Raw genomic sequence first — 27,125 nt, 5'->3', positions numbered from 1 at the left:
GATTGAAGAGAGAGACGGGAATTAGAGAGTACAATCCAGATTTCAAGTAGATAATCTGAAAGAAAGCATGCCAAAATCACATAGCTATGCGAGGATTCAGAATTTCTGAATATATTTGTAGTGATGGGATGAATATCAGTAAACTGAATTTTTTAAAAAATGGCTGGCCCAAAGATATAGGAATTTCCATGAACATGACAGCAGTCTGTGAATCAGCTGTAAAATGATACTGCTTCCTGTTCAATGTACATTCAGCACTTTACATATTGACATGCTCATCTCATTTAGATTACATTGTTAAGATGATGATGCTTCCACATTTACAGGGCTCTCTGTACTTTACATGGAAAATGTGTCTGAGCTGGGCTAATGAAGGAAATGGGTGCTTCACTGAAATAATGCAGTACTGACAAAGTGTTTCAGACAATTAACATTGTATTTCTGTACTGTTTAGCAGAACATCAAAGCAATTTGCCATTTTCACACTTTTTAGTGCATTTTAGCTGATGGTTGCATGAAAGAAAACAAATGATCAAGGAGACAATCTCTGTATTGTACCTATAATTGGCAAGCCAGTAGACTGCTTGTACGTAATGACACCAGTGGTTCTGGGATTTATGTGGCCGTAATGGTTCATGTTGACACATATGCAGACTTCCACTTGCCACTGCACTGGAATAGCATTCATTCAGTAATGCCTAAGAAAGCACTTCATTGTTTTGTTACTAAAACAATGTTTGTCTTTTGCAAAACAAGATTTTTTAAAAACTGGATTAAACAGGTCTGCAGTAATATCCAGTGACATGCTGATAAGACTGTTTAGTTTCAGATGCACAATCCATCAGTTGCTGGTACAAATGAGGAAGATTAGAATTTATAAAAGAACCAGTTGACTGGGTTGCTTTGGGGATGGAGATTTGTTGCATCATTATTGCACTACTGCAGACTAGAAATGACTTTGCATGTTATGGAAGCCTTTGGAGAGCTTGACCATTACAACGTTTTAACTCAGCACTAGAATGTCTGAGGTGAATAATTGCAGAATCTAATCTGAGATCAGTGGGATTTTCCACCTGAACTTGATATTGGTAAATGGCCAGCAATCATAATGCTCAGTTGGTATTTTGCAGACAATTTAAGTCTGCTATCAAGCTGGGTTGTTGACCAAGTATAGTAACTGTTTATTTTTTTTCTCATTGTTAGGAACGAATGTCACTTCGGCACCAAAACAGTGGAAAATGGGCCAAATCTAAAGTTATCATGGCAAAATATGACATTGAGGTAAGATATTCTTCTGGGATTAACAGCTAACCACTGCATTACACAATCTTGCCTATCAGTGCAATCTCAGGAAATAGAATCTCAGAATAGGGTTATGAATGTTTCTTCTAAGATGTGGTCTTGTAACTAAAAGCAACAATTGTTAGAAGTGCACAGCAGTTTAGTTAGCAAAGACTATATTTGCATATAGACTTCTCTAAGTTTATGACCAATTTCTCCATACTCTCAAATATTGCTGCAATAAATATTTCTTCACTCCAAGCTGCCATTTAAAGTATTTCATAGTTTAATAGCACTCCAATTCTATTTGAAGGTTTGCTTCAGCTTTCCTGAAGACTGATGCTTTTGCAGGTTTATGAGATGTATTTTTATGACCCTTATCCAATATAATGCAATACACAATTTATTTTGTACGGTTCCAATCAGTTCACTTGTGGGTGCAGAAGATTCTCCCTCACCACAACCTTGTATTATGAAATATACAAAAATTATGGACAGGAAGAGACCAGCTAGTCCATTGAACCTGTCCCATATAGTCATGTTCCAATTAAGAATCATGATCCCCAACGGTCCCACCCACCAACAGCCATGTAACCTCCTTGGAGAGGCAAAAAAACTGGGAGGAAAACCTAGGCTTCAAGAGAAAAGAATTCTGGGAAATTCCACGCCAATCCCTAACCCACCCCCATGGTGATCAAAATGAGTTCCAGGAGATCAGTGACGATGAGGCATATCTCCCAACATCTCACCTACCTTTTGTATACAGTGATATCAGCCTCAGCCAAGAACTCGTCCATCTCCCATTTGAACATTTGCAGCAAGTTCGTACTCGCAGCACAAACTGGCAACATGTTCCAGAGGTCCATGACCCTCTACGAAAAGAAAAACATTTTGACATTAACCTATTTCTGTGCTTACGTATCTTGTATGCATGTCCTCTGATTCTCCCTGACCTATCTAATTCAAATAGTCTATCCACACGACACAGTCTAGTCCCTTCATTATTTTAAATATCTCAATCAAATCTCCCTGAACTCCACATTTTTCTAGAGTATAAAGCCCCAGATCTCCAAACCTGTTGTGATAACTAAAGGCTTTTGAAATAGGTCTCATTCTATTGGCCTTCCTCTGAATCTTTTCCAGAGCTTCTATATCTCCCACTATATGAGTGGACCAAAGCTGTACACAGTATTTTAGATGAGGACTAACCAAGGTCTTGTACAAGGACATAATTTTATATTTGATTGACCTAGCAGTACATCCGGGCACTCTATTTGCCTTTATTATATCCTCACGGCACAGATCATAAACCTTTACATATTCATGCCGTGTAACACCTAGGTATTTTTCAACCTCAACAGACTTTAGTTCGGAGCCCTCATGGTATATACAAGCCTGGCGTTAGCCCTACCCATGTGGATAACAATACGTTTATCGTCATTAAATGTCATCTGCCTTACGTGGGCCTTTTTTTCTCATCCAGGTTTCTAACCCCAGCACACATCTTTCTGCCATCTGTGAACTTAATGCCAGTTCCCTCAACGCCTTTGTCCAGATCATTAACATAGCTAGTAAGGAATAACAGCCCTAACACCAATCCACAAGGGACTCCACTAGTAACTGCTCTCCCACAGAACCACTATCATTAATAACAACCCCCTGCCTACGAGAATGTAATCAATTCTTTATCCACCCCAGGATCTGCCCTCTAATTCCACAGGACTATATCTTATAAATTAGCCTATTGTGTGGCACCTTGTAAAAAAGCACCATATGTTGCTTCAAATACGTAGATACATACATGTTGCTTAAAGGGGAAGGAAAGCCCAGTGGGAGTATTGATTGTTCCAGTACTCCCCTATTACCTCCAATCTGAAGCCATTTCACCGGAGGAAAATAATCTACTAACTGGATACCCAAAGTCACAGGCCTCCATTGCAATCATTGTAGCTGCTCTGGGAAGCATAGGGCTCCTCCCCATTGTTTACACCACCGATTTTCATTTGAGTACAGATTTTGACCTTTTTGAAAAAAGAATAGCATTGTATATGTTTGTTTTTCAATAGACTTTCCTTTCCCTGTAAATTCATTAGTTCCTTTTGACTATTTCCTAAACTGGAAGTTAAGCATTTTCTGATATATAGCACGTGATAATGGAACAACGTAGGCACCAAATGGTGAAATCAATTTGACTTTAACTGTGAACAATAACATTTTCACACTATAGTTAAATGAATACTTCTGGAAGTACAGGATGTGGATTAACACCATGAAAATGGAAAGAGTGAAAATTGTTAAGCTAAGTAGCGGTTGCCTCTCACCAATGTGCTGGACATTTTCTTCTAAATCCTACTAGTATTTCATTCAGTGTGTGATACTGTTAAGTAAATATACCTGGTTTCTGACTTAAATTTGGTGGCAAATTGATTGTTTATTTAATGGAATTCAGATTTATTAGTTGGCTATTTGGAGTAATCCAAGGCATCTACAGAACATGATTTTATTTAATTTATTCTATTAATATTCTCTTCTTTGTTTAGGCTCGCAATGCAATCCAGAAGCAGCTGGAGAAGAACAAAATGCTCACAACAAAAGTGCTGCTTCCATCAGAGAGTGAGGATGAGGTTGAAACTGACGTGAATAGGGATGAGATTGTTCCAGATTTCGTGAATGATGTTCAGACAAGTACCGTAGCCAATCCTTGGATGTTGGGAAAATTGAGTACTGATCCTAAGAGTTTTGAAGCACAGAAAATGGAGATTGTCACTCCTATAAAGGTTGATGGGAATGAAGAATCAGATGATGGGGAAAAGTTATCAGAAGATGAGGTGTTGCTGCAGGAGTTTGAGGAACGACGGAGAATTCGTAAAGAACGTGAGGGTGAACTGGCTGGATCATCTTTTAGCATGGTTGAGACCAAGGCTGTGGAAGATTTGAAAAATAATGATGAAGAAAAGGAATGCACTGTCCCTAATGACCAAAGTGAGAAAGAGGAGCATCTTGAAGATAGGAATGAGTTTAATCATCTTTTTCAGAAATTGATTAAGAATAAATCAGAGCCTACATCAAGCAAGCCTAAAAAAAATCAAAGGAAAAATAAGAAAATGAGAACTAAGAACAGCAAGGAGGATGTACAGATTCCAGGAGAGCGAGAGGAACCAATACTAGATGAACAGTTAGAGCGTAAAAGGACAATGGAGGAATTTGAGACTTTGGGTCAGGACGAAGGCCATGACCTTTTTGAGGCCTCAGTCTTGGACACACCTCAGATCAGTGGAGATGCTGTAGATTCAGAAAATAAATCAAATGTTAAAACGGAAGTGGTAAAGAACCACCTCATCAATCCTAAGAATGTGTTGATGGTTGTATCCAAAACCATTGACACGCCTTTGGTTCCAACAGCAATAGAAGAGGAGGTAAGAGAATCAGTGATAGGTTTTATGGAGTTTAATTCACATTGGCTAGTTGATTATTGGCAGAGATAAGTCGGATTTGTGTTTGCTATTTTTGGTTCTTCAGAAACTCATTGGTCAGTTGCCAGTTTTTTTTTAAGCATGTAATCTGACATGTATTACAGGAACAGAGCAATCAATAGCTCCATGCTCATCCCAGCAACATTAGAGATAATGCCAACAACACTAGAGCCACTACACAGTTTAGCATTAGATCTCTCACATCACACTTTCTGTTTGGTCCTCTTGCTCTACCTTACCAATTTTTCTCATGCGTAAAAATGATCCTGAAAGCACAATTACTAAAAGTTTCTATACGATTGTGAAAATTCAGAGCACCTTCAGTGTTTGAAGAATCATTTATGGAGGTATATGAAAGATTTTATGGGATATGGTATTTCCTAAATACTGGGACAGGTTAGGCAATGGTTTAATGCCCTGCACAGTCCTGTATTTCGAGAGAGCTTTAGCTGCTGTTAATAGAGAAATTCATTTGAATCATATATTTTGTAACAGCGTTAAAAATAGCATCCCAGTGGATTTTTTGTTTTGAAGTAGTTGCATTTTGCAGTAATTCCATCACTTCCATTATATTCTAGCTTTCAGCCTATTGCTCGACTCCATTAGCTTTCTAGTAGTTAAGAGCTGGTTGGGATATACAGGGTCCAGTTCATTTTTATCTTATCTTCCCATGCCAGCCACATACACCAAGGTTGCTTCGGATTAGGAAACTACGTTGGCATTTAGCACCCTGTATATTAAGACCAGAATGAAATTGAATCAAATATTTACATTTGCTTGATCTGAAAGGATTCTGGGGTCTATTTGCTATAGGTAGAGGGATAAACCATTAATTTGGATTAGGCCTATATTTGCCCATATTCACACCATTTATATACTATGTAATAAGAAGCAAATGAAATCTAAGATTGCCTGTCAATTTGAATTTGATTGGAAGAAATAGTTTCATTGTAAACAGGATTCCTGCTGCTGTGTGTGTGCCTGATTCTCAGATTCTATTTATACATCTTACCTGTTTTTACATTAATTGAACTTGATTAGTTGAATATTTATGTCCAATATCCCCATATTTCTTGAAAATATAAGCTACTAGGGAACAGAGCACTGATGACTGATGTTGCGTTATCTCCATGAAGCAACTTTTAAGGCCAAAAAAAATTATATGGTTTCTAACCTGTTTTGCAACATCAGAGTTTTAAACAGAATAATATTCTGGTGCCATGTTCAATATAAATTTCCTGTTTAAAAACCAGTCTGATTGCCTGCACCAAAAGGAGTTGTGGAACTAAGGATGAACTTTAAATTGGAGACATAATTACCAAGATTTGTCCGGTCGTAATAATTCAAAAAGCAGAGAGTATCCTTCAGAGAATTGGGAGTCTCCATGCAGTCTGGTCACTGTATTTGGTACCAATGTACTTCAGGATATTCTTGTATGAGGTTCTTAATTCATCACTTTAAAATATTTACAATTCAAGTGGGCACATTATGAAAATTTCACTTGCCCACCACTGTACTCCATTGAAAAACCTGTGACAACACTGACGTTGGGGTTGCTGAGTAATGAAAGAAATTACTTAACCAAAAACGAATTCCTTTGTATAAAGTGGAGTACAATGACCCAGTATTGTAACATTCTAAATTGAATTGCTTAGTGTTAAGAATTCCAATTATTTTTGATTAGAAGTGGTGGAGAAATTGTGACAGAATTCATAGGCATGTCAGTGTTCTGTAACAGTTCATAGTGACTGTGCCTTAATTCATCACAGTGGTCCATTAGAGTAGAAATTGGACACGCTGATTATGTTGAACATGGTACTCTTACCATGGCCTGGGGGCCATTTGCAACCTGCCACACTTTCACCCTCAGTGGCCCTCATTAAACTTGATACTTCTGCACTTTTGGGTCTCCATTCATTACCTGTCTGGTTGTGGGCTATTGCCCGATCTGGGATTCAATGCTTTTTTTTTCTTGCTTCTCCACAAAAGATACCAGGGGAATTAGGGAGCGGGGCTATTCCAACCTCCTTACCACCCATGAAGAGACCCTAGAACTATGTAGTTGAATTATTGATCCTAAAGTTTTTTTTTCCTCTTCCTATGGGAAAGTGTCTTGCCTCCATGTAGCAGCTGCCCACAGTGCACAACCAAAATCAGGAACTCACTATGTAAGCAATCACAGATGCAGTCACATAGTTGTGCATTGTGTTATAGCATTGCTCAGAGTTGTCCTTGAGCAAGACATTAGTTGAGATTGTGGCCCTCAATAAGAAATCACTGAGTAACATTGATATAGAACAACAGGATATATGTAAGATAATATTGTATAATGCAATATTTTATATGTTCATTTGGAGTCAAGTATATATTCCAAATGAAGGTATAAAATATTGCAGGAAAATAGTTATAGACTTAAATGCACTGCATTGGGAAATTACAGTGAGCTTCTAGTCTTGAGAGAATTTTCAACTTATGCTTTCACATTAGAATGAAGGAAAAGAGGACCAACGCATGATCATCCAGGAGGCCTTTGCATCAGATGATGTCATTGATGATTTCATTAAAGACAAGCAAAGGCAGATTGATGCTGGCAAGCCAAAAGACATCGACTTAACCTTGCCAGGGTGGGGTGAGTGGGGAGGACAAGGTCTGCATCCAAGTGCAAAGAAGAGAAGGAGGTAGGTCTCCTGGAAGGATGGCGATGGTGTGGGAAAGGTTTCTGGCCCTTTCCCTGTTAAATTAGGACTATAGACCTCACAGTTTTTTTCCACTATGAAGAAGTACTTAATGTCCACTCCATTTGGAACAGATATTAACTCTGGGTCAATTGATACCTTTAAATAGGGAACTGGTTCAGTCCCTGTCGAGCAAAGGGACACTGAGAGTTAGAGATTTAATCGATCTGTTTGATTCACATGGGAGTTAGGAATAGTATACAGAGATCTTGAGTGTGGGGTGGGGGGCATGCAGAGCAGGCTTGATGGGGCAAATGGTCTTTTCTCTTTCTTATGTTTATATAGAACTGCTAGAATTCTCTAGGCAGTCAGGTGGCAGATGGTTTTACAGAAGCCATATAGATTTCATTTTATAGTTGTGCAGCAACTTCACAGATATTGTGACTAGTCATTATAGTTAAACATTTTGCATATTCAGACAGGCACAGAAAGTTTAGAGACTAAACATCTGATGGGGAAATTATAGAAATATGATCTGTGCACATTCTATTCTAGCAAGGTGCCTGAGCCCCCCTTGTTACATTGATATTTAAATGATGCTATGGGCGGTTCCGACGCTCTTGAAAACACAACAAGAAACTTACTTCTAGTGTTAAATGGGTGGAGATCGCCACAATATTTCTGATTGGTTCTTCTCACTTTATACTATTTTATCAAGCTTAACTGACTGGAAAATGTAGTGTCTCAATAAAACTGTGTTCTATATTTAGTGACTTACTACCATATTATTCCTGTTGCAGTATACTAAATAAAACATTTAGTCCAATTATAGCATTATTTCATTTGAGTAGCTGGCACTGTTTATCAGAAGTTAGTATGGGGGTCTCCAGGAATGTGTCAATATTTGCAGATCCCCTCGACAGAAAATTTTGAGAAGTACTCTTCGATTATTTTACATAGCTAATCCAGGTAATTACAGACCAGTTAATTTAAATCTGTGGTAAGGAAAATTTTGCCATCTTTAATGAAAGTACTAAACATCTAGATAAAGAGAAAATAATTAGAAGCAGCCAACACAGATTTCAGAGAAGAAGATCATACTTTACTGATAGAGTTCTTTGAGGAGGTGACAGATATTGTGGATGGGGGAAATGCAGTGAATGTGGTATATATGGACTTTCAGACAGCCGCTGACAAGGTACAACACAGGAGACTATTGGAGAAGATTATGGGTTACGGAATTAAGAGAAGGGTAACAAATTGGATTAAAAACCGATTAGAAAAGATGAAACAAAGTATGGGCAGTATCTCAGTGGTTAGAAAGAGGTAGCGGTGTCCTATAGGGTTCTGTTCTGGGACTGGTTCTGTTCTGGGACCACTTCTGTTTGTCAATGATTTGGATAGAAGGCTTAAGGGTATGTTGTCCATAATTGCAGATGATACTAGAATGGAAGTCTTTGTAAATAATTCTGAGGACTAAAGGAAGCTGCTAGGGGATATTAATAAGATGGTGAAATGGGCAAAAAAAGTGGCAAAGGAATTCAATGTCAGTATGTGTGAGCTGGTACATTTTTTTTTTAAAAAGAATAACAATTCTAATTCAAACATGGAAGAGCAGAGAGCTTTTAGGGGTTCTGATACAGAAGATATTTAAAAGCAGCACCTCAAGTGATAAGGCCATAAAAAGCTAATGGAATTCTAGGTTTTATGGAAAGAGGTATAAGATATTAAAATTGAGATGCAAGGTCATTCTATATAAAACCTTAGTACGACCACAGTCTAAGTACTGTGTGCAGTTTTGTTCTGCACACTATAGGAAGGATGTTGAGGCAATAGAGAGTGTACGGCACAGATTCACTGGAATGCTGCCTGGTATGAGGGAAAACAAATACAAAGAAAGACTTGAAACATTGGGGCCGTTTTCATTGGATGATTTGATCGAGGTGTTTAAAATCATGAAGGGATGGGACAGGGTAGATAGAAACGGACTGTTTTCAGTGTTTAACGGGTCTAGAATGAGGGGACCTAATTGTAAAAGATTTAGGACAGAGAGTAGAGGAGACTTTTTTACACGGACTGCGATGCATTACTGGAGTTAATGATTGAAGCAGAGACTGTGTCAGCCTTTAAGTTAGATAGATTGTTGAGGGATAAAGGGAAGTGGAAACAGGGCAAGGACTTGGGATTAGAACCACTGCTCATGTAGAGGATAAACACCAACATGGAGTGATTGGGCCAAACAGCCTGTTTCTGTATTGTACATTTTATGTAACCTCATCTTGCAAAGGGCCATCAAGATAAATGCAGCAAAAGAGCATTAGAGTAACAGGTTGCAGCTAAGAATTCCTAGCAGCAGATTCCGCATGTTTTTGGAAAAGCGGAAAGGGGATGTAAGGTGGGGCCTATTCTTGTTACATCTTCTTTCCCCTCCAGGGGCAGCTATGAAGTTGAGACAGGTCATTTAACCACAAGGTTCAATCATGTAGTCAATCTATGTCCGATATTTCTTCACTTGCACAAACCTAAAATTGAAAGAGAATGTGGCATAGTCAAACTTATTATTTTAGATTTTGTTTAAGTATTTGTGGAAAATATCATCTTGTCTAGCCCTAATTATACTCTTGTTTGTTACTGATTCCCTCTAGGTTCCGTATTAAAGCTGCCCCACCTCCACCCAGGAAGGACCAGAATTTGCCTAATGTTATAATCAGTGAGAAACGAGACATTGGAGTTGCTGCACATCAGGTGAGGGAGCTACCACACTGTCAAGGTCTGGGCTTGATAAATTTTCCCTGGTGCATTCCATGGGAGTGAATACCAGATGAGTGCATGAATAAGCATTCTCTGAGGGGTGCTTGGAGATACAGCAGATAAGCACACTGCCATTTTACCTCACACTTGAACTTGAATCCAGGCCTGACAATGGGATGAAAGTCTCTTCTTTCTGCCTGCTTTAAGGACCTTATGTGAATTAAGTTTGGCCAGTTTATACTCTGTTCCGAGGTTGAGCAGCTCCACAGCCCATACTTCCCATAATTCAACACAATTAGTATTGCACTCATTCAGAGAAGCCAAAATAATAGTTACTCTGGGAAAATTGCCATCACACTGGCGTACCAGATTTTGCTGTTTTGTGTTGAAGCAGGTTGCCAGAGCCAGAGGGAGCTTTACGCTATCTAACCCATGCTATACCTGACCTGGAACTGATTTTTATGGACACTATTTGCCAAAACTGGAAAAATGTTCTATTTCCCAACATCTATATTCTTTGCTAAACACAGTAATTCACCATAAATAAATAAAGCATTCTCTTGCTAGTGTGAACCTTTGTTTCCAGGTACTGTCTTAGATTAATGTTTCAAAACGAAACCCAAACTTTTTGTAAATTATTACAAACTTGTCGAAGAAGTTTGTGTTGTTCTTTTGCTATTTAACACCCCAGGCATGTTAACAACCACTTGGATGGAAACAAATCATTTTAAAAAAATTCTAACAAGACCGACTACACTTTTCAACTTTTAAAACATGGCACAAGGGAATGTTAAGCTAGAGCTGTCAGTCCATCAATTCATACTTCAGAACATAATAATGTGACAACAAAAACACCTACCAGTAACAGCAGCATGTATATTATTACAACTGCACATAGCAGTTACTCACAGCATGAACTTTAAACTTGATCTGTAGCACACATTGCATTAACTTTTCACCTCTCCATTTCCCTCTCCTCCTTTAAGACCTTCCTTACACCCACCTCTTAGACCTAATCTTTCCTGCCTTGGCTCTATGTCAGGTTTCTTCCATACTCATTGGTGAAATGCCCTGGGATGTTTTTTCTATGTTAAAGGCACTATATAAATGCATATAGTTGTTATTGTCAGTGAGTGTATGATGGGGAGGTGGCTGTTTTCTCTGCACAGGCTAGGTCTGTTAGAATTTTTCAGATGGGTGGTGGGAGACTGAGGTGAATTACTAGGGGTTCTACGGGACAGTTAAGGAGATTTCCCAGGTCACAGGGATCATCATACTGCTGCCTCAACTAACTGAACACAAAGTGAATCAAATATGGGCTCTCTGGTCTGTACGGCTTAGTGTTAGTGTTTTTACCCACCAGGCCATCAGGGGAGTCCATTTCAGTTATCAAGAAACTGGGTTCTTTTTGTTTGAACAAAGAAAGTTAAGAGGACATATAAAAGAGGTGTTCAAAATTGAGAGGTTTTGATAGAGTAGATTGGGAAAACTATTTCCTCTGGTTGGTGAATTGGTAACTTAGGAACATAGGAACAGGAGTAGGCCATTCAGCCCCTCAAGCCTGTTCTTCCATTCATTTAGATCACAGCTGGTCTGTATCTTAACTCCATCTACCCACCTTGGTTCTGTAACCCTTAATACCCTTGCCTAACAAAAATCTCAGTTTTGACATTTTCAATTGACCTAGTCTTAATAGCTTTTTGGGGAGAGAGTTCCAGATTTCCACTACCCTTTGTGTGAAGCAGTGCTTCCTGTCATTACCCCTGAACGTCCTAGCTCTAATTTTAAGGTTATGCCCCTTTGTTCTGGACTCTCCCACCAGAGGAAATTGTTTCTCTCTATCTACCCTATCAAATCTTTTAATCATCTTAAACACCTCAAATAGATCACCCCTTAATCTTCTATACTCAAGGGAATGCAAGCCTAGTTTATGCAACCTGTCCTCAAAATTTAACCCTTTTAGCCCTGGTACAATTCTGGTGAATCTGCAGTGCACCCCCTCCAAGACTAATATATCCTTCCTGAGGTGCAGTGCCCAGAACTGAATGCAGTTCTCCAGATGGGGTCTAACCAGAGCTCTGTACAGATGTAACATAACTTCCACCCCTTTATATTCCAGCCCCCAATAGCCTTTTAAATTATTTTTTGTACTTGTCCACTAGCTTTTAGTGATTTCTGTTCTTGGACCCCCAAAATCTCTCTGCTCATCCACAGTTCCTAGCTTCTCGCCATTTAGAAAATACTCTGATTTATCTTTTTTAGGCCAAAAGTGGATGACCTCACACTTTCCCACATTAAACTCCATCTGCCACAGTTTTGCCCACTCACCTAATCCAGCAATGTCCTTTGCAAACTTCTGCTCCCATTTACACTTTTTACTGTGCCACCTAACTTAACTAGAGGCTATAAATGTAAGATAATTATCAGAAGAGGTTAGGAGATTTTTTTTATGCACATGGTTCCAAGGACATGTACTTCCCTATCAAAAACAGTAGAAGCAGAATCTGTAAAAGCTTTTAAAACGGAAGCAAATAATTATTTGAAAAAGGAAAAATTAACAAGTAGGGGGAATAGTGCAGTGTTTTGGGGCTAAGCGGGTATTTCTTAGTGAATATCTTAGGAATCCATTTTTTATGCTGATTTTATTTTGTTTACAGTCACATCCTGTATTTTACTGCAAAAAGGACATTATACGTTCCAATAAAATGCAGCAAATTAAGCTTATGAGAGAACCCCCTTTTGACCATTTCTTTCACTCAGTTGCTGCTGAGGTGCCAGCAGGGAAATTTGTGTTAGCAGAAGTCAAAATTCCTGCTGCTATGGTGTTCTCAAGTCAGTGACAGTTCTGTGCACAGTGTCCATACTCTGAAATGGAGCTTGTGGTGAAAGGGTGCAGGATTATTGTGATTGCTATGCTGTACGCAGCTGTCACCTTCACAAGTGTATTGTCACTGATCCCTCCCTCCCACTAGGGGATGGTAAATAAATGATGGAAATTGGACAAGGAAAATCCAGATTTTTACAGCATTTTTTTAAACTAAATACATTGAACATTTGTATCTCTCTCCTCTCCTTCTGCCTTTCACAGTGCACTTTTACGGCTATGAAATAATAGTGAATGACCCCTAAGTAACTGCTTCATTTTCTGCTTGTGTATTAATCATGTAAGTGATCACTGCGGTCAATGAATCTCCCATTACAATCCGTCCTACGGTACCTCACCTGGAATGAACATTCTTCATGTCTGAGCCTAGTCAACAAGTGTTGGCAGGCTATTCAAGTTCAGAGGGCATCATGCAGTTCCTTATGTCAACATATGCACACTTTCCAGCACAGTTACTGGAGGAGTGGGAATGCTGGATTTTAAAATTTTTTCCCTAGCTTATGAATGCTGAGTTCAAGTGTAACACTCCTACCACCATTCTGGCTGGGGTCTACTAATTTAGCATTTAATGGAGGTTGAACTTGGGACATTTCTGATCTGTATGGCTCCATTCTATACTGGGCAGTAAAACTACCATCTGAGCCGTCAGGAACTAAGACAGAAACTAAGAACTGTAATAAAATGCATGCAATATTTCCATGCTAAATTCTTTTAAATTTATACAAATGATTTATTTAATGGGAACTGACTCTTTATCACTTTGCTACTTGTGTGTGCATTATAAATTGTCTTTCTGGGCACTAAGCACTGAATTCTTTGTTTTGATACAGGTAAATGAACTACCTTTCCCATTTGCCCATCGGAAGCAGTTTGAGAAAAGTATCTGTGCCCCTGTTGGGACTACGTGGAATACCGAGAGAGCAACGCAGAAATTGACTTTGCCAAAAATCGTAACAAAGTTGGGGGCAATAATTGAACCAATCTCTGAGGAGGATCTGTTTCAAGATAAGAAGAAAAGTGTGAAGCCAAAAGTGAAACAGAATCCCCATAAAAACAGAAAAGTACAGCAGGAGAACCCAGCTCACTGATAGCAGAAAGCATTGTTACTTACACCACAAAGCTACTAGCTTCTGGGGTGTACAGGACACCATTGACCTGCTTATATAATAATGGATTTTTGTCATGCCCTTTCTGGTTGTGGGTTCATCAAAGGCCCCAGTTTGTTGGCCACTTAAATCTGCCAGCCAGACCTCAGTTTTGTCCAATCTTGGCTGTGGCATTATGTGCTGAGATGACCTGTGACTATCTTTCACATTTTGTGGGATGGGGAAAGAAGAGATAGAAACTGTGTTCATAGTATCACAGTAGTTACAGCACAGGAAGAGGCCATTCGGCCCATTGTGATGTGCCAGCTCTTTGAAAGAGCTATCCATTTAGCTCCATTCCCCTGCTGTTTCCCCATAGCCCTGTAAATTTTTTCCCTTCAAGTATTTATCCAGTACCCCTTTGAAAGTTACTATTGAATCTGCATCCCAGATCATTAATACTCACTGCGTAAAAAATGTTTCCTCATGTCACCTCTGGCTCTTTTGCCGATCACCTTAAATCTGTGTCCTCTGGTTACCGACCCTTCTGCCACTGGAAATAGTTTCTCCTTATTTACTCTGTCAAAACCGCTCATGATTTTGAACACCTCTATCAAATCTCCCCTTAATCTTTGTTCTAAGGAAAACAACTCCGGCTTCTCCAGTGTCTCCACATAACTGAAGTTCCTCATCCCTGGTACCATTCTAGTAAATCTCTATGATAAGGTCACATGTCATGATAAGAGCAGCTTTTGTCTTACTGGATGCTTTGCAGATAGTTGTTTGCAGAGTTTATATCTTACAAGTCATATGTTAGTGTTGCAGATTTGTATGCTATCTTTTTATATAACTGGGCGTTGAAAGAATAAACATCTGAGTTACATTGTTTGAACAAAAAACTATGGTTGATGAAAGCCAATCATATGAAAGACATTTGTTAAAAATTACATTTAGGGTGAGCACTTGTGGAGTGCCCTCTATTGGTTTTGTAATCGGGTAAATTCAAACCCTGTTTTTTTTCTCTCTGTGGTAGCAGCACCACCTACAGGACTGCATACATTATTACACCATGTATATATGACATAAATAATTAGTCTAATGTGTCCCTTTTCCTGACTGATGAACAGCCCTGGGGCATGTACCTGTAGTATAGAAGGTATAGAAAGTTTGTGGCCAGTTTAAAAGCTAAAACTGTTATCAGTTTACAGCTCTGTGGTGTATATATATATTAGTTATTCTTTTTGGCTAGTATGTAGTTCAAAGGGAATCAGCAGCCCTTTGGCACCTGCCAAAGTGGCCATTCTAGATGTTTGAACCTAGATAGAGTGTCGGCAGGCTATTAGTCTACCGGGTCATCATAATGCAACAGGAACCAGCAGCCCTCTGGCATCTCACCTAAGTGACGTTCTTCATGCATGTGCGTAGACAGTGAATGTCAGCAGGCTTCATAACGAAGGTCACTAAATAGCACCTCCAATGCCTCAAGTTGAAAATTCTCATTCTTATGTTTAAATCCTCTGTGTTCTCACTCTCTCTAACCTCCTTCAGAGCTATGACTCTTCCTGAACTCTCCATTCCTCCGACTCTGGCCTCTTGTGCAGCCTCCCCTCCTTTACTGCACCAACAGCAGCTGTGCCTTCAGATGCCTAGGCCCCAAACTCTGAAATTCCTGTCCACCTCCATATCCTCCTTAAAACCTACCTTAAATATTAAAATGAGTGAGGCTCTATCCACTAGAAATATTGTCCTATGAAAAATTGCTTATTTCACAGTAAATGATTAATATATTATTGGAGTGTGGCCCCTATTTTATCTGAGGTTTGCTGTATTCACTTTATATTGTGATGCTCATATCAATGTTGAATTAATGTTAAAAAAAAAACTGAGCTTCCCTGATAGGTAAGATATTTCACCCAGTGAGTAGCTCAGCCCTACAGACTAGGAAAATTCCAAGTTCAATCCTTGCTCTGTGCTGATCCCTGATCTGTGCAGCAATGTATGCTACAATAAACCTCAGCAGCCCTGGAGTAAGCTTGGCTGTTATGTCCCCCATGATTGAATAGTCTGCCAACACTTATTGTCCAGGTTCATCCATGTAAACATTACGGAAGTAATGGAATTACGACACCAATGGAATTGTACCCCAACAAAGAGGAGGAAAAGGGAGAAAAATGAAGGAAGAGAAAAATAAAATAATCTCAGCTCAGATTGACTTTGAATTTGGTACAAAATCTTTGATAAATAGTTGATCTCTGTCTCTATCATTACTTGTGGACAAAATTCTGGGGGGGAAAAAAAGCAAATATTGAGAATGCCTCTTCAACTTGTACATCTGACTCGGCTTGCTCATAAATTGAGTCCCACCTTTTTCACACTTTGTGCAGCTATTGCAATGAGTTGCTGTCCTGCAGCTACTGAGAGAGGTCCGATCTGGACTGGGTGGTAAAGCAACATCTTCAAGTGCACACCAGAATTTCTGTGATATTTGGGAGACCTCACTTGTTGAGTTCAGATTCCTACAACTGCTTGTATGTAATTAATTATCTATATAGGCAGCTACAGAGTGTAAAAAGCATGACATTATCACCTATTGACTAATACTATCTGGCCTGGTATGGTTGACAATGGATGGTGCAGCTTCCAGTTGGAGAAGTGAACTGTTCATTTCTGGCTCGTCTCTAAAGTACAAATTTTTGGATATTGAATAGTTAGCTTTATCTACAAACCAGTTTTAGGTTTTATCTGTATAATAGTCACTGAAATTCAAAGTAACTTGCTGTATACAAAGCACTTGAGATGTGATAAAGTGCTACTTAAATGCAAGTTTTTCTTTTATCTTTGCTAGAAGAGGTTTTTCTAGAACTGATTTTATTCAGTGGTACTTTGTGACATAAGTAACAGCGGTATTTAAGATGATATTTGGTATGTGTTTTTTAAACAATAATAGTTTTACACAAAAAAATTCTGTATCTCTCCATAGAGCCATGTCTTAACCAATTAATTCTCTCCTCATACAATTGTTGGGTAACTAATACATTTCAGCCACCTCCATAAGATAAATAGCATGCACAACAGGAGGAATTGTAAAACAAAAGAACACTGGAAATACATAGTAGGTCTGCCAGCATCTAGACCTAAACTGGCATGTTTAAGTTCTACAATGGCTGTATGTCTTTCCTTGTTTAATTTGAACTAATGTTCTGGGTTCAATTTTACACCACCATTTAATATTTTATATACCTCAGTGAGGTGTTCCCCCTAACTGTCAACAGCCCAAACTAAAGCTTCAGCTTCTCTTGTCTTTCTTCAATGCTCACCCCCATGTATGCTTGATCACTCCTATTGCTTCACTCAGTACTCTGTCCAATGCTTGTGTATGTTTGTGGCATGGTGACCAGAATTAAACAGCATTTTCAGTTTAATTTCAGATTTCAGCTTTTATGGTTTTCCTTTTATCTCTATTTGTCGAATGTGTTTAGGTACTGCAAAGGATCCCAAATTGTTCAGTTTGTGTCCCATTTAAATCATTTTATCAGCCAGAAACAATAATTAAATTGCAGGTGAGAGATGTTACATATTCCTACAGGATATCTATCAAATTAATGTAACCAGCATATTCACAGCTAGACAGATACAGGCATGTATCCTGCATAAGTCAAAGGTTACACAGCAAGACTGCATTGTGCCAATTGTTTTCTGTATTGTGGCCTTCTGAAAGAAAAAAACTAAACACAACTCCATTATTGCGCACAAAAGACTCGGAGTGAACCAATCTAATAAGTGGTCCCATTTTCAGAGTTATGGATCACTGTGTAGCTTCCCCTTCTGAAAGGTGCTGGAAGTTCATTCCTAGTTTTGTAGGTACACTGGAATATCATGCATTGTATCATTATAGTTACGTGATCTCCTGGACTAGCCTTGATCGCTTGGGAGGGGGAGGGGAGGGCGGAGGTGGTCGGAGAGGAATTTCCTAGATTTCTTTCCTCCCAAATTGGCCTGGGTTTTTATCTGGTTTTTCACCCCTCCCAGGAGATCACATGGTTTTGGGTGGGGTGGAAAGTGTATAGTGATGCACAAGGGCCCAGAATTTGCTGTCAAAATAAAGGCAAGGCTAACGGTGCTCACTGTTATTTATGCACAAATCACAGTAATTTCAGGCGAGGGCAGATGCGAGCTTAAACACGAAAATCCAGAAGTTGCTGTCCGAGATATGCCGCTCCGCTGTTAGCTTAGCGAAAACAGCATCTCGCTGTTTGCCTCACCAAATGCATTGAACGGCGTAAAGTTCCTGTACTTGCAGAGTAGATACGAACTAAACTCGCCACAGAAAGTTAGGGCTTGTCCATTTCAGTCTAAGTACTCTTTTTAACGGTGTGATAAGTCTTAAGTACTGTCAAACAACCTCTCTGGCATTAAAAATTAACTATTACAAGTGTGGAGTCTCATTCCTTCATGTTTTAATTTTTTTTAAATGTAATTTAATTTTTTTAACTTCTTTGTCTTTTTTTTCTCTCTCAATCCAATCTTTCTTTCCCTCTCTTTATTTTGCTTTCTGTACCCGATTTGACATTGAATTCACTATTGTAACTTGGTGGTTCAGACTCTGCACTGTTCATTTCACAATCCTCCAATCTGATTGGTTAAGGAGGTACACAGTTGCTTGCCCTGTTCACTCAGGTCCCAGATGTCCTGTAGAGGGCACCGCACTATTTCCATCAAATAGGCAAGGGCAAGTCCTGCTGTTTGTTCACCGGCTGCACTAAATTCTGGCCCAATGTATCACAATTATGTGGGACATGCTGGATGGACCAGAGGGTCTTTTCCTGTGCATCATTATTCGTATGTTATGCACTGTCCTGGTTACCTGGCACAATACTTTGTTACTAATAACATGGCCATGGGATATATAACTCCTTGTTAAATGTTCATTTACTCTGTGTGGTACTGAATTGTACAGACAAGGAGGCCCCAGGTTTAATCCCCAATTTGTCCAGAGTCGTATCATAATTACCCTCAGTGCCCCTTTGGTTAGGGAGAGAAAGTCAATGGGAGTTCCTGCTCCTAATTGTTATCAACAAAAACTTACATTTATATAGTAAGTTTAAGGTAGAAAATGTCTCATGGTGCTTTACAAAAGGGGAAGAACTAAATAAAATAATGGATTTCCAGCCATGGATGAAGGGGTGACTGAAAGCTTGGTCAAAAATATGGCTTTTGAGGGTAGGGAGGAATCCCAGAAAAGGGCTGAGGTGGCTGAAAGCTCTGCCACCGATGGTAAGGAAAAGGGAGGATGGGATGCACAAAAAAACAGAGTTGGAAGATTAAAGCATGCGGAAGGGGATATAAGGAGGTTGCAGAGATATAGTGGGCTGAGGCTGTAGAGGAATTTGAAGATGAGGATTTTAATTTTAATGTTCTGAGGGATAGGGAGCTAACAGGTCAGCAAGGATAAGGTGATGTGCAAGTGGGTCTTAGTGTGGTGCAGGATATGGCCAGGTGAGTTTTGAACATGTTGGTGTACATAGAGGATGGTGGATGGTAGGCTAGCAAGACAGCCTTAGAGAAATTGCATCTAGAGGTTACTGCTGCAAAATGCACATGTAGATATCGATGGATGAGGAAAGGATTCATTGTGGTTGTGATGCCTTTAATAGTTAAATAGCTTTTTGATACTCTGTTGAGGCTCATCTGAGTGAACTAGTGGAGGGGCTGCATGTGTCTGTGGATCTGCACCCCCAGCAAGAATCAGTGCTTTCAAGAGAAGCGAGAACTAAATGGAGAAATTTGAGGGTTGGCGTGATGATTTAAGTTCCTACTTTGCCCATGGTATTAAGCACCAAATTGTACAGTGAAATCAGTCTATAATGACCGTATCACGTCAGTCCCAACAATAAGTGAATCATTTGGACTTGAACCTATCTGTAAAGGATTTTATGTTTTTTTGCTACACCAACCACTGTACCCCTGACTACCAGTGACCAATGGTATCTTGGATCCTTCTGCTAAGGTGAGAATGACCTGGTGACTTGACCTTTTTTTTTCTGCTTGAGGAACTTCTTAGTCTTTTCTTGTGTTTGTGAATTTTGTGAATCATCAAAGTGAGGGATGATATTGCTGGGGCAACACTTTCCATTTTGCATACTCAGTTTCAAGGCCGAACACTCCCAAGGCAGGTACAGCACAGTTAGGTCCAGATTAAAGCTCCCTTTCCTGTATCTCAGCCCCAACATCAGAAGAGCACCCTCTACTGCAGCAGTATGACATTTTCCCTCTGCCTTTTGTAGCCTCTCTGCAGGACATTGGCAAGTTAGCGCAGTTAGGTTCTTGGTCCCTCCATGACCGCATAACTTCAGAAATTCATCATGTTAGAAATCACAGGTACGGTCATGTGTCACAAAACATTGGAACATCTCTGCCCTGCTATAAAAAGCAACTTAAGTCTAATTTAAAAGTGGTTGGTACCGATTTCATTACAACCACCAGTCGCAAGGTGTTAATATATAGGGGGTGAAATTCGACATTGGCGGTAGCACAAGCAGACGATAGTGAATCTGCAAAGAAAATCAGGCGTGATATAAAATGGACTGCCAATAGAATTTCACCCCCATAACCTCTCCGTTACCTTTGGACTAATGAAGGAGAATGTGAACACAAATCTGTTACTGATTACAGTCTTATTGTTCATTTGAAGAATAGTGTAAACCAAGAAATGTTTCATGATTTTGGATAATTTTATGGCATTATTACGGGTACAGAGAATATTTCTGCAGAAGTTAAGAAACAGAAAATTGGTATCTTTTGGCCCTTCATTTCCCTGCTCACCGCTGTACATATGAGGAGAACCATGCCTACATCCCTTTTTGCTCCAAATTCAGAGCTTCCTGCAATCATAAAGTACAGTACAAAAACTGAATTTATGTAATTCTGACATTTAGTTCATGTATTCCTGAGGTTATAATCTTTACTCTCCCAAACCAGAATGAAAGTAGTTCTGATTTGACTGGTTCTGACCTACAAAGTGTGAATAGAAATGTGTGTGTGAATAGTGTGAAATGGTACTGATCATTTTGATCAAAGCAGTAATGAGGCTCCACAGTAGATGCCAGTGTATCTGTATTTGCATAACATCATGTCTGGTCCCTGGGCATAAATCAATTTGAAATTTGCTACCTAACTGATACATTCCCTGTGAGAGAGTGTAATGGAGTTTCTTCAATCACTAACTTTACACTCACATTAACTTTTACTTTTCGTAACCCGCATCTATTGTTTATGTTCCAGTCAAAAATATCTTTTTTAAAAATAATTTTGACTACTTTCAATTGAGCAATTTTCTATTCTTCTCCATCTTTTCTTCCCTCTTTTCCTGAAGAAACTGACTCTTGTTGGGGTATGATATGTGCATTTCTCTTCTTCCATTATATTCAACATTAATAATGTAAATATACTTTAAAGGTTCTGACGAAGGGTCATTGACCTGAAATGTTAACTCTGTTTCTTTCTTCACGGATGCTGCCTGACTTGCTGAGTATTTCCAGCATTTTGTGTTTTTATTTTAAGAGGCGATATTATTTAACACAACTTGTAAGTTATTTTTCTTTCCCAATTCATTAGGATGAAAGAGGGTTGGAAAAAACAATTCACAGAAGTTATGAGAGATAGCTGTGTAAGGAGCAGGAAGACAGCAGTTGATGCTTAATTTCAATAAAGTTTTTAGCAGCTCTAATGGTAGATTTACAGAAGTTACAAGCAGAGATCAAGTTGGCTCAGAATGCTATAGACTTATCATGATGCCAGGCATGAGGGGCAGAGTTTTTATGAGGGACTGTAGAACAATAGGCCTGATTGAATCAAGATATAATACCAGATATGATAGAAAGGGATGAGGCACAAAACCTTCTATGCCAGCTAGAGAAACATCAGTTACTTCGCAGACACAGATAGAAAGGCCAGAGAGTAAAATAGCAACTGGACCATGGACCTTCCTGTCTGAAAAGCTTCTTGCTACACCAGTTAGTGCCTTTATTCATTTGGCCATCAGGGGAGCCATTTTTTAAAAGTACCACAGTTCGACAAAGTGGCAGAATGGCACGGTGCATTAGAGCTTTAAACTACAGTGACTCACAAGACATTTTCTGCAGTTAATTTGTTATCTTAGTAATGCTGATGTGGGCAGAGCTGAAGTGTTTCTCCACAAGAACAGAAGAAGGAAAAGTCATAGAACCTGTTATACTGAGTCACTCTTGTGCATTTTCTAGTCCTGGAGTGGCAATTAGAAGAGACCAGTACTCCTGTACACCTTCCAAGTCTCTTAATCTATCTGCGAGAAGCTGGACCACCTATGCTGGCAAAACTCATGATGACACAGCTGCATTACCTTGTCTGTAGCAGTGGATTTGGTGGGTTTGCCTGTAACATCTGCATTAGAAACCAGCACTGGTGATATGGGATTCTCCCAAATGACTTTTAACATATGCTTTCTTGGTCTGGGAAGGTATATGGTGCAGCAAAATAATAATTAAATTACAAAAATAATAAAAGGTAGCACACACTATCACCAAAAAATGAAAATAACAGAGTACCGTGTCTCTTTGCAGCAGGACCACCATCTTGGAATTGGGTCCACTCTAATTACCTCTTCCCACCCTGCCCCTATATCCCTCTATTCCCCTCTCCCTCATGTACACATCAAGCCTTTGCTTAAACGCACCAATGTTATCTGTTTCAACTACTCCTTGTGGCAGCGAGTTCCACATTCTCACCACTCTCTAAATAAATTCCTCCTACATTCTTTATTTGATCTGTTAATGGCTATCTTATATTTATGCCCTCTTGTTCTGGACTCACCCACAAGCAGAAATAATTTCTCCACATCCAACCTATCAAACCCCTTCATAATTTTAAAGTCCTTTATCGGGTCTAGAGAAAAGAGTCCCATCCTGCTCAATCTTTCCTGATAGCTGCACCCTCTCAATTCTAGTAACATCCTTGTAAATCATTTCTGCATTTTTTCCAGTGCATCAATATCCTTTTTGTAATATAGAGTCCAGAACTCCACATAGTATTCCAACTACGTACTCTTTAAATGTATGGAATTAAATCTTCTGTAGGACATACATATATAATAAATGTTACATTAAGTCCCAATTGCTCACCACCACAAACAAAACATCTCTGTTCGTTCGGAAGCTCATTTGTACCGAGCACAGTCAGACCATGGGCAGTTTGAAATGCTTGTTGCGATTGGCAGTTACTAGGTTGGGTCCATCCTTCATTCTGCATATTTTCCCTCAAGTTTGGAGAACACCTCACCTCTTTTCTGGGCCCTCATTTAACTTCTTTTTAACTCCCTCAACCCTAGGACAAAGCCTAAGACATTTAACTATCTCAGCCCCGCTAAAAAGTCATTGTTTATGCAGTCATTATTCAATAACGCAAAGCACAGACACAAACATGCTTCTCATCTGCAGCCTTCCTCTACTTCCCCGAGCAAGCAGTCTTTACTACCTGATCTGTTGGAACAATCATTTCTATTGCTAATTAGTTCCTAAAGCGTCCTGTTATATAATGCACAATAAATACAACACAAGAGAAAACAGAATGGAGAGTGACAGTTCTATACATGGATCCTGGTGATATTTACAAGAGCAGTTCTGCATTAAAATTAAAAGATGTTGTATTACTTTTTTCACATATTCTGCAGAAAAAGATTCAGTGATATCACATTTCCCCACGAATAATAATGCAGAACCTCCAGCACAATATATGAAACGGCAAAGAATGCAGGATTGTGGCATCGGGAAACTCCACGACTGCGCGGGGGACCAGCGTGCACTGTCAGTGGACAACCAGTGGGAGGCGCTGGAGCATTGCCCGAAAACGAAGGAATACAGATTGAGGAATCCTGTAAAACTAATTGGAGCCATCAGCCCAGCACCACCCTCCAAACATTGAGGGGGAGCCCAGCACCACCCTCCAAACATTGAGGGGAAGCCCAGCACCACCCTCCAAACATTGAGGGGAAGCCCAGCACCACCCTCCAAACATTGAGGGGAAGCCCAGCACCACCCTCCAAACATTGAGGGGAAGCCCAGCACCACCCTCCAAACATTGAGGGGAAGCCCAGCACCACCCTCCAAACATTGAGGGGGAGCCCAGCACCACCCTCCAAACATTGAGGGGAAGCCCAGCACCACCCTCCAAACATTGAGGGGAAGCCCAGCACCACCCTCCAAACATTGAGGGGGAGCCCAGCACCACCCTCCAAACATTGAGGGGAAGCCCAGCACCACCCTCCAAACATTGAGGGGAAGCCCAGCACCACCCTCCAAACATTGAGGGGAAGCCCAGCACCACCCTCCAAACATTGAGGGGGAGCCCAGCACCACCCTCCAAACATTGAGGGGTAGCCCAGCACCACCCTCCAAACATTGAGGGGGAGCCCAGCACCACCCTCCAAACATTGAGGGGAAGCCCAGCACCACCCTCCAAACATTGAGGGGGAGCCCAGCACCACCCTCCATACATTGAGGGGGAGCCCAGCACCACCCTCCAAACATTGAGGGGGAGCCCAGCACCACCCTCCAAACATTGAGGGGAAGCCCAGCACCACCCTCCAAACATTGAGGGAGGGAGCCCAGCACCACCCTCCAAACATTGAGGGGGAGCCCAGCACCACCCTCCAAACATTGAGGGGGAGCCCAGCACCACCCTCCAAACATTGAGGGGGAGCCCAGCACCACCCTCCAAACATTGAGGGGGAGCCCAGCACCACCCTCCAAACATTGAGGGAGGGAGCCCAGCACCACCCTCCAAACATTGAGGGAGGGAGCCCAGCACCACCCTCCAAACATTGAGGGGGAGCCCAGCACCACCCTCCAAACATTGAGGGGGAGCCCAGCACCACCCTCCAAACATTGGGGGGAGCCCAGCACCACCCTCCAAACATTGAGGGGGAGCCCAGCACCACCCTCCAAACATTGGGGGGAAGCCCAGCACCACCCTCCAAACATTGGGGGGAGTCCAGCACCACCCTCCAAACATTGGGGGGAGGGAGCCCAGCACCACCCTCCAAACATTGGGGGGAGGGAGCCCAGCACCACCCTCCAAACATTGGGGGGAGTCCAGCACCACCCTCCAAACATTGGGGGGAGGGAGCCCAGCACCACCCTCCAAACATTGGGGGGAGGGAGCCCAGCACCACCCTCCAAACATTGGGGGGAGGGAGCCCAGCACCACCCTCCAAACATTGGGGGAGGGAGCCAGCACCACACTCCAAACATTGGGGGAGGGAGCCAGCACCACACTCCAAACATTGGGAGGAAGGGGCAACCCAGCCCCTCCCTTCATACACTGGTAGTGGGGGTAGAAGGCAACACCAAGCACACCCTTTCTTAATTTGGGGAGAGAGACAAACCCCGGGACCGATGCAGAGTGGTAAATGTTTCTGTCAGCAGCAAAAAAAAACGCAGCGCCGCCTTCACAGGGCTGGTGTTCCGTTTGAGTTTTGCATTGATCTTTGTGCATTAGAGCGGGTTATAAACTAGCCCAAGTCCCACAGCCAGTCCCCGTCACACTTGCCGTGCAGTTTAAACCCTGAAAAATGCTGACTGTCCGGGTGCTATGTTTCAAGTCCAATTTCAAACTCCTCCAAACGCACCGATCCCCGTTTCCTGTTACATTATTGAGCCGCGTTTATAGGTAATGGCACAAGAAGCTGTGCAGTTATACAGAACTGGGCGGAACATAAATTCATCCTGAATATTGAATCGTCGAAGTATCCCGAAAATATTAAAGCTGTTGGTGCATTTCAAGGATTTTTAACCTATTTTATTTGCATTTTCGTAAGACAAAAGTAAACATGGTTCCACTGGGGCTCGAACCCAGGACCTTCTGCGTGTAAAGCAGACGTGATAACCACTACACTATGGAACCAGTCACGGACACCACCCGCCAGAGAGGAACTTCCACCCGTCAGGGAGCTGAGCGTCACCGCGATGACTGAGGACGCACAGCAGCTACTGAGGCTGCGTGGGGACATCGCAGATGGGAGCAGATTAGGAGATGGTCAACAAGCGGTCACAATATGGCGGAGAAACCGAGAGAGAGGTCAGGGTACTGGGGGGGGGGGGGGGGGGGAGAACGGGTACGTACGTGAACGGGCGCTCAACGTCAAGGAGTTGAGGCATACCTAGAATAAAATGTCTTTAACAGGAACATTAGAAGCCTTAGGAATAAGATGCCGGAACTGCTGTGGGGGTTGTTATAGGGCAATTATCGGAAACACACCTGTCCCCAGAGAATGACAAACACAACAGAGTATGGTGTGGGCAAAAGTTGAGGAGCATATGGGTAGGGAGGTGGGTGGGCCTATATAAGAAATAGGAGCGGGAGTAGGCCATGAAACCTCATGGCCCGGCATATTCCTCACTCTACCATTACCAACAAGCCAGGAGATCAACCCTGGTTCAATGAGGAGTGTAGAAGAGCATACCAGGAGCAGCACCAGGCGTACCTAAAAATGAGGTGCCAACCTGGTGAAGCTACAACTCAGGACTACATGCATGCTAAACAGAGGAAGCAACATGCTATAGACAGAGCTAAGCGATTCCACAACCAACGGATCAGATCAAAGCTCTGCAGTCCTGCCACATCCAGTCGTGAATGATGGTGGACAATTAAACAACTAAAGGAGGAGCAGGCTCTGCAAACATCCCCATCCTTAATGATGGCAGAGTCCAGCATGTGATTCCAAAACACAAGGCTGAAGCGTTTGCAACCATCTTCAGCCAGAAGTGCCGAGTGGATGATCCATCTCGGCCACCTCCCGATAGCCCCACCATCACTGAAGCCAGTCTTCAGCCAATTCGATTCACTCCACGTGATATCAAGAAACGGCTGAGTGCACTGGATACAACAAAGGCTATGGGCCCCGACAACATCCTGGCTGTAGTGCTGAAGACTTGTGCTCCAGAAC

At 41.1% G+C, this 27,125-nt stretch overlaps 1 protein-coding gene and 1 non-coding gene across 2 annotated transcripts in view; one reads left to right on the top strand and one right to left on the bottom strand.

Moving 5' to 3' along the window:
* The window catches only part of si:dkey-251i10.3 (uncharacterized protein LOC553498 homolog), a 36,663-nt gene extending 18,082 nt beyond the window's left edge, over window positions 1–18,581 (top strand). Inside the window, exons 10-14 of the mRNA XM_067997004.1 lie at window positions 1,204–1,281; window positions 3,822–4,697; window positions 7,242–7,432; window positions 10,075–10,174; window positions 13,895–18,581. Coding sequence (XP_067853105.1) covers window positions 1,204–1,281; window positions 3,822–4,697; window positions 7,242–7,432; window positions 10,075–10,174; window positions 13,895–14,152 — 1,503 coding nt within the window. The 3' untranslated portion in view covers window positions 14,153–18,581. The remainder of the gene's footprint in view (window positions 1–1,203; window positions 1,282–3,821; window positions 4,698–7,241; window positions 7,433–10,074; window positions 10,175–13,894) is intronic.
* A 7,429-nt stretch (window positions 18,582–26,010) lies between these two features.
* On the bottom strand, window positions 26,011–26,083 carry trnav-uac (transfer RNA valine (anticodon UAC)). Its single transcript has one exon. It is a non-coding gene; the product is annotated as a tRNA-Val (tRNA).
* Between the last annotated feature and the right edge of the window lie 1,042 nt (window positions 26,084–27,125).

The sequence above is a fragment of the Heptranchias perlo genome, chromosome 15 (genome assembly GCF_035084215.1).
Source record: "Heptranchias perlo isolate sHepPer1 chromosome 15, sHepPer1.hap1, whole genome shotgun sequence".
Classification (NCBI taxonomy): Eukaryota; Metazoa; Chordata; class Chondrichthyes; order Hexanchiformes; family Hexanchidae; genus Heptranchias; species Heptranchias perlo.
Note: the sequence above shows the minus strand (reverse complement) of the source record. Positions and strands in the feature narration are given on the sequence as shown.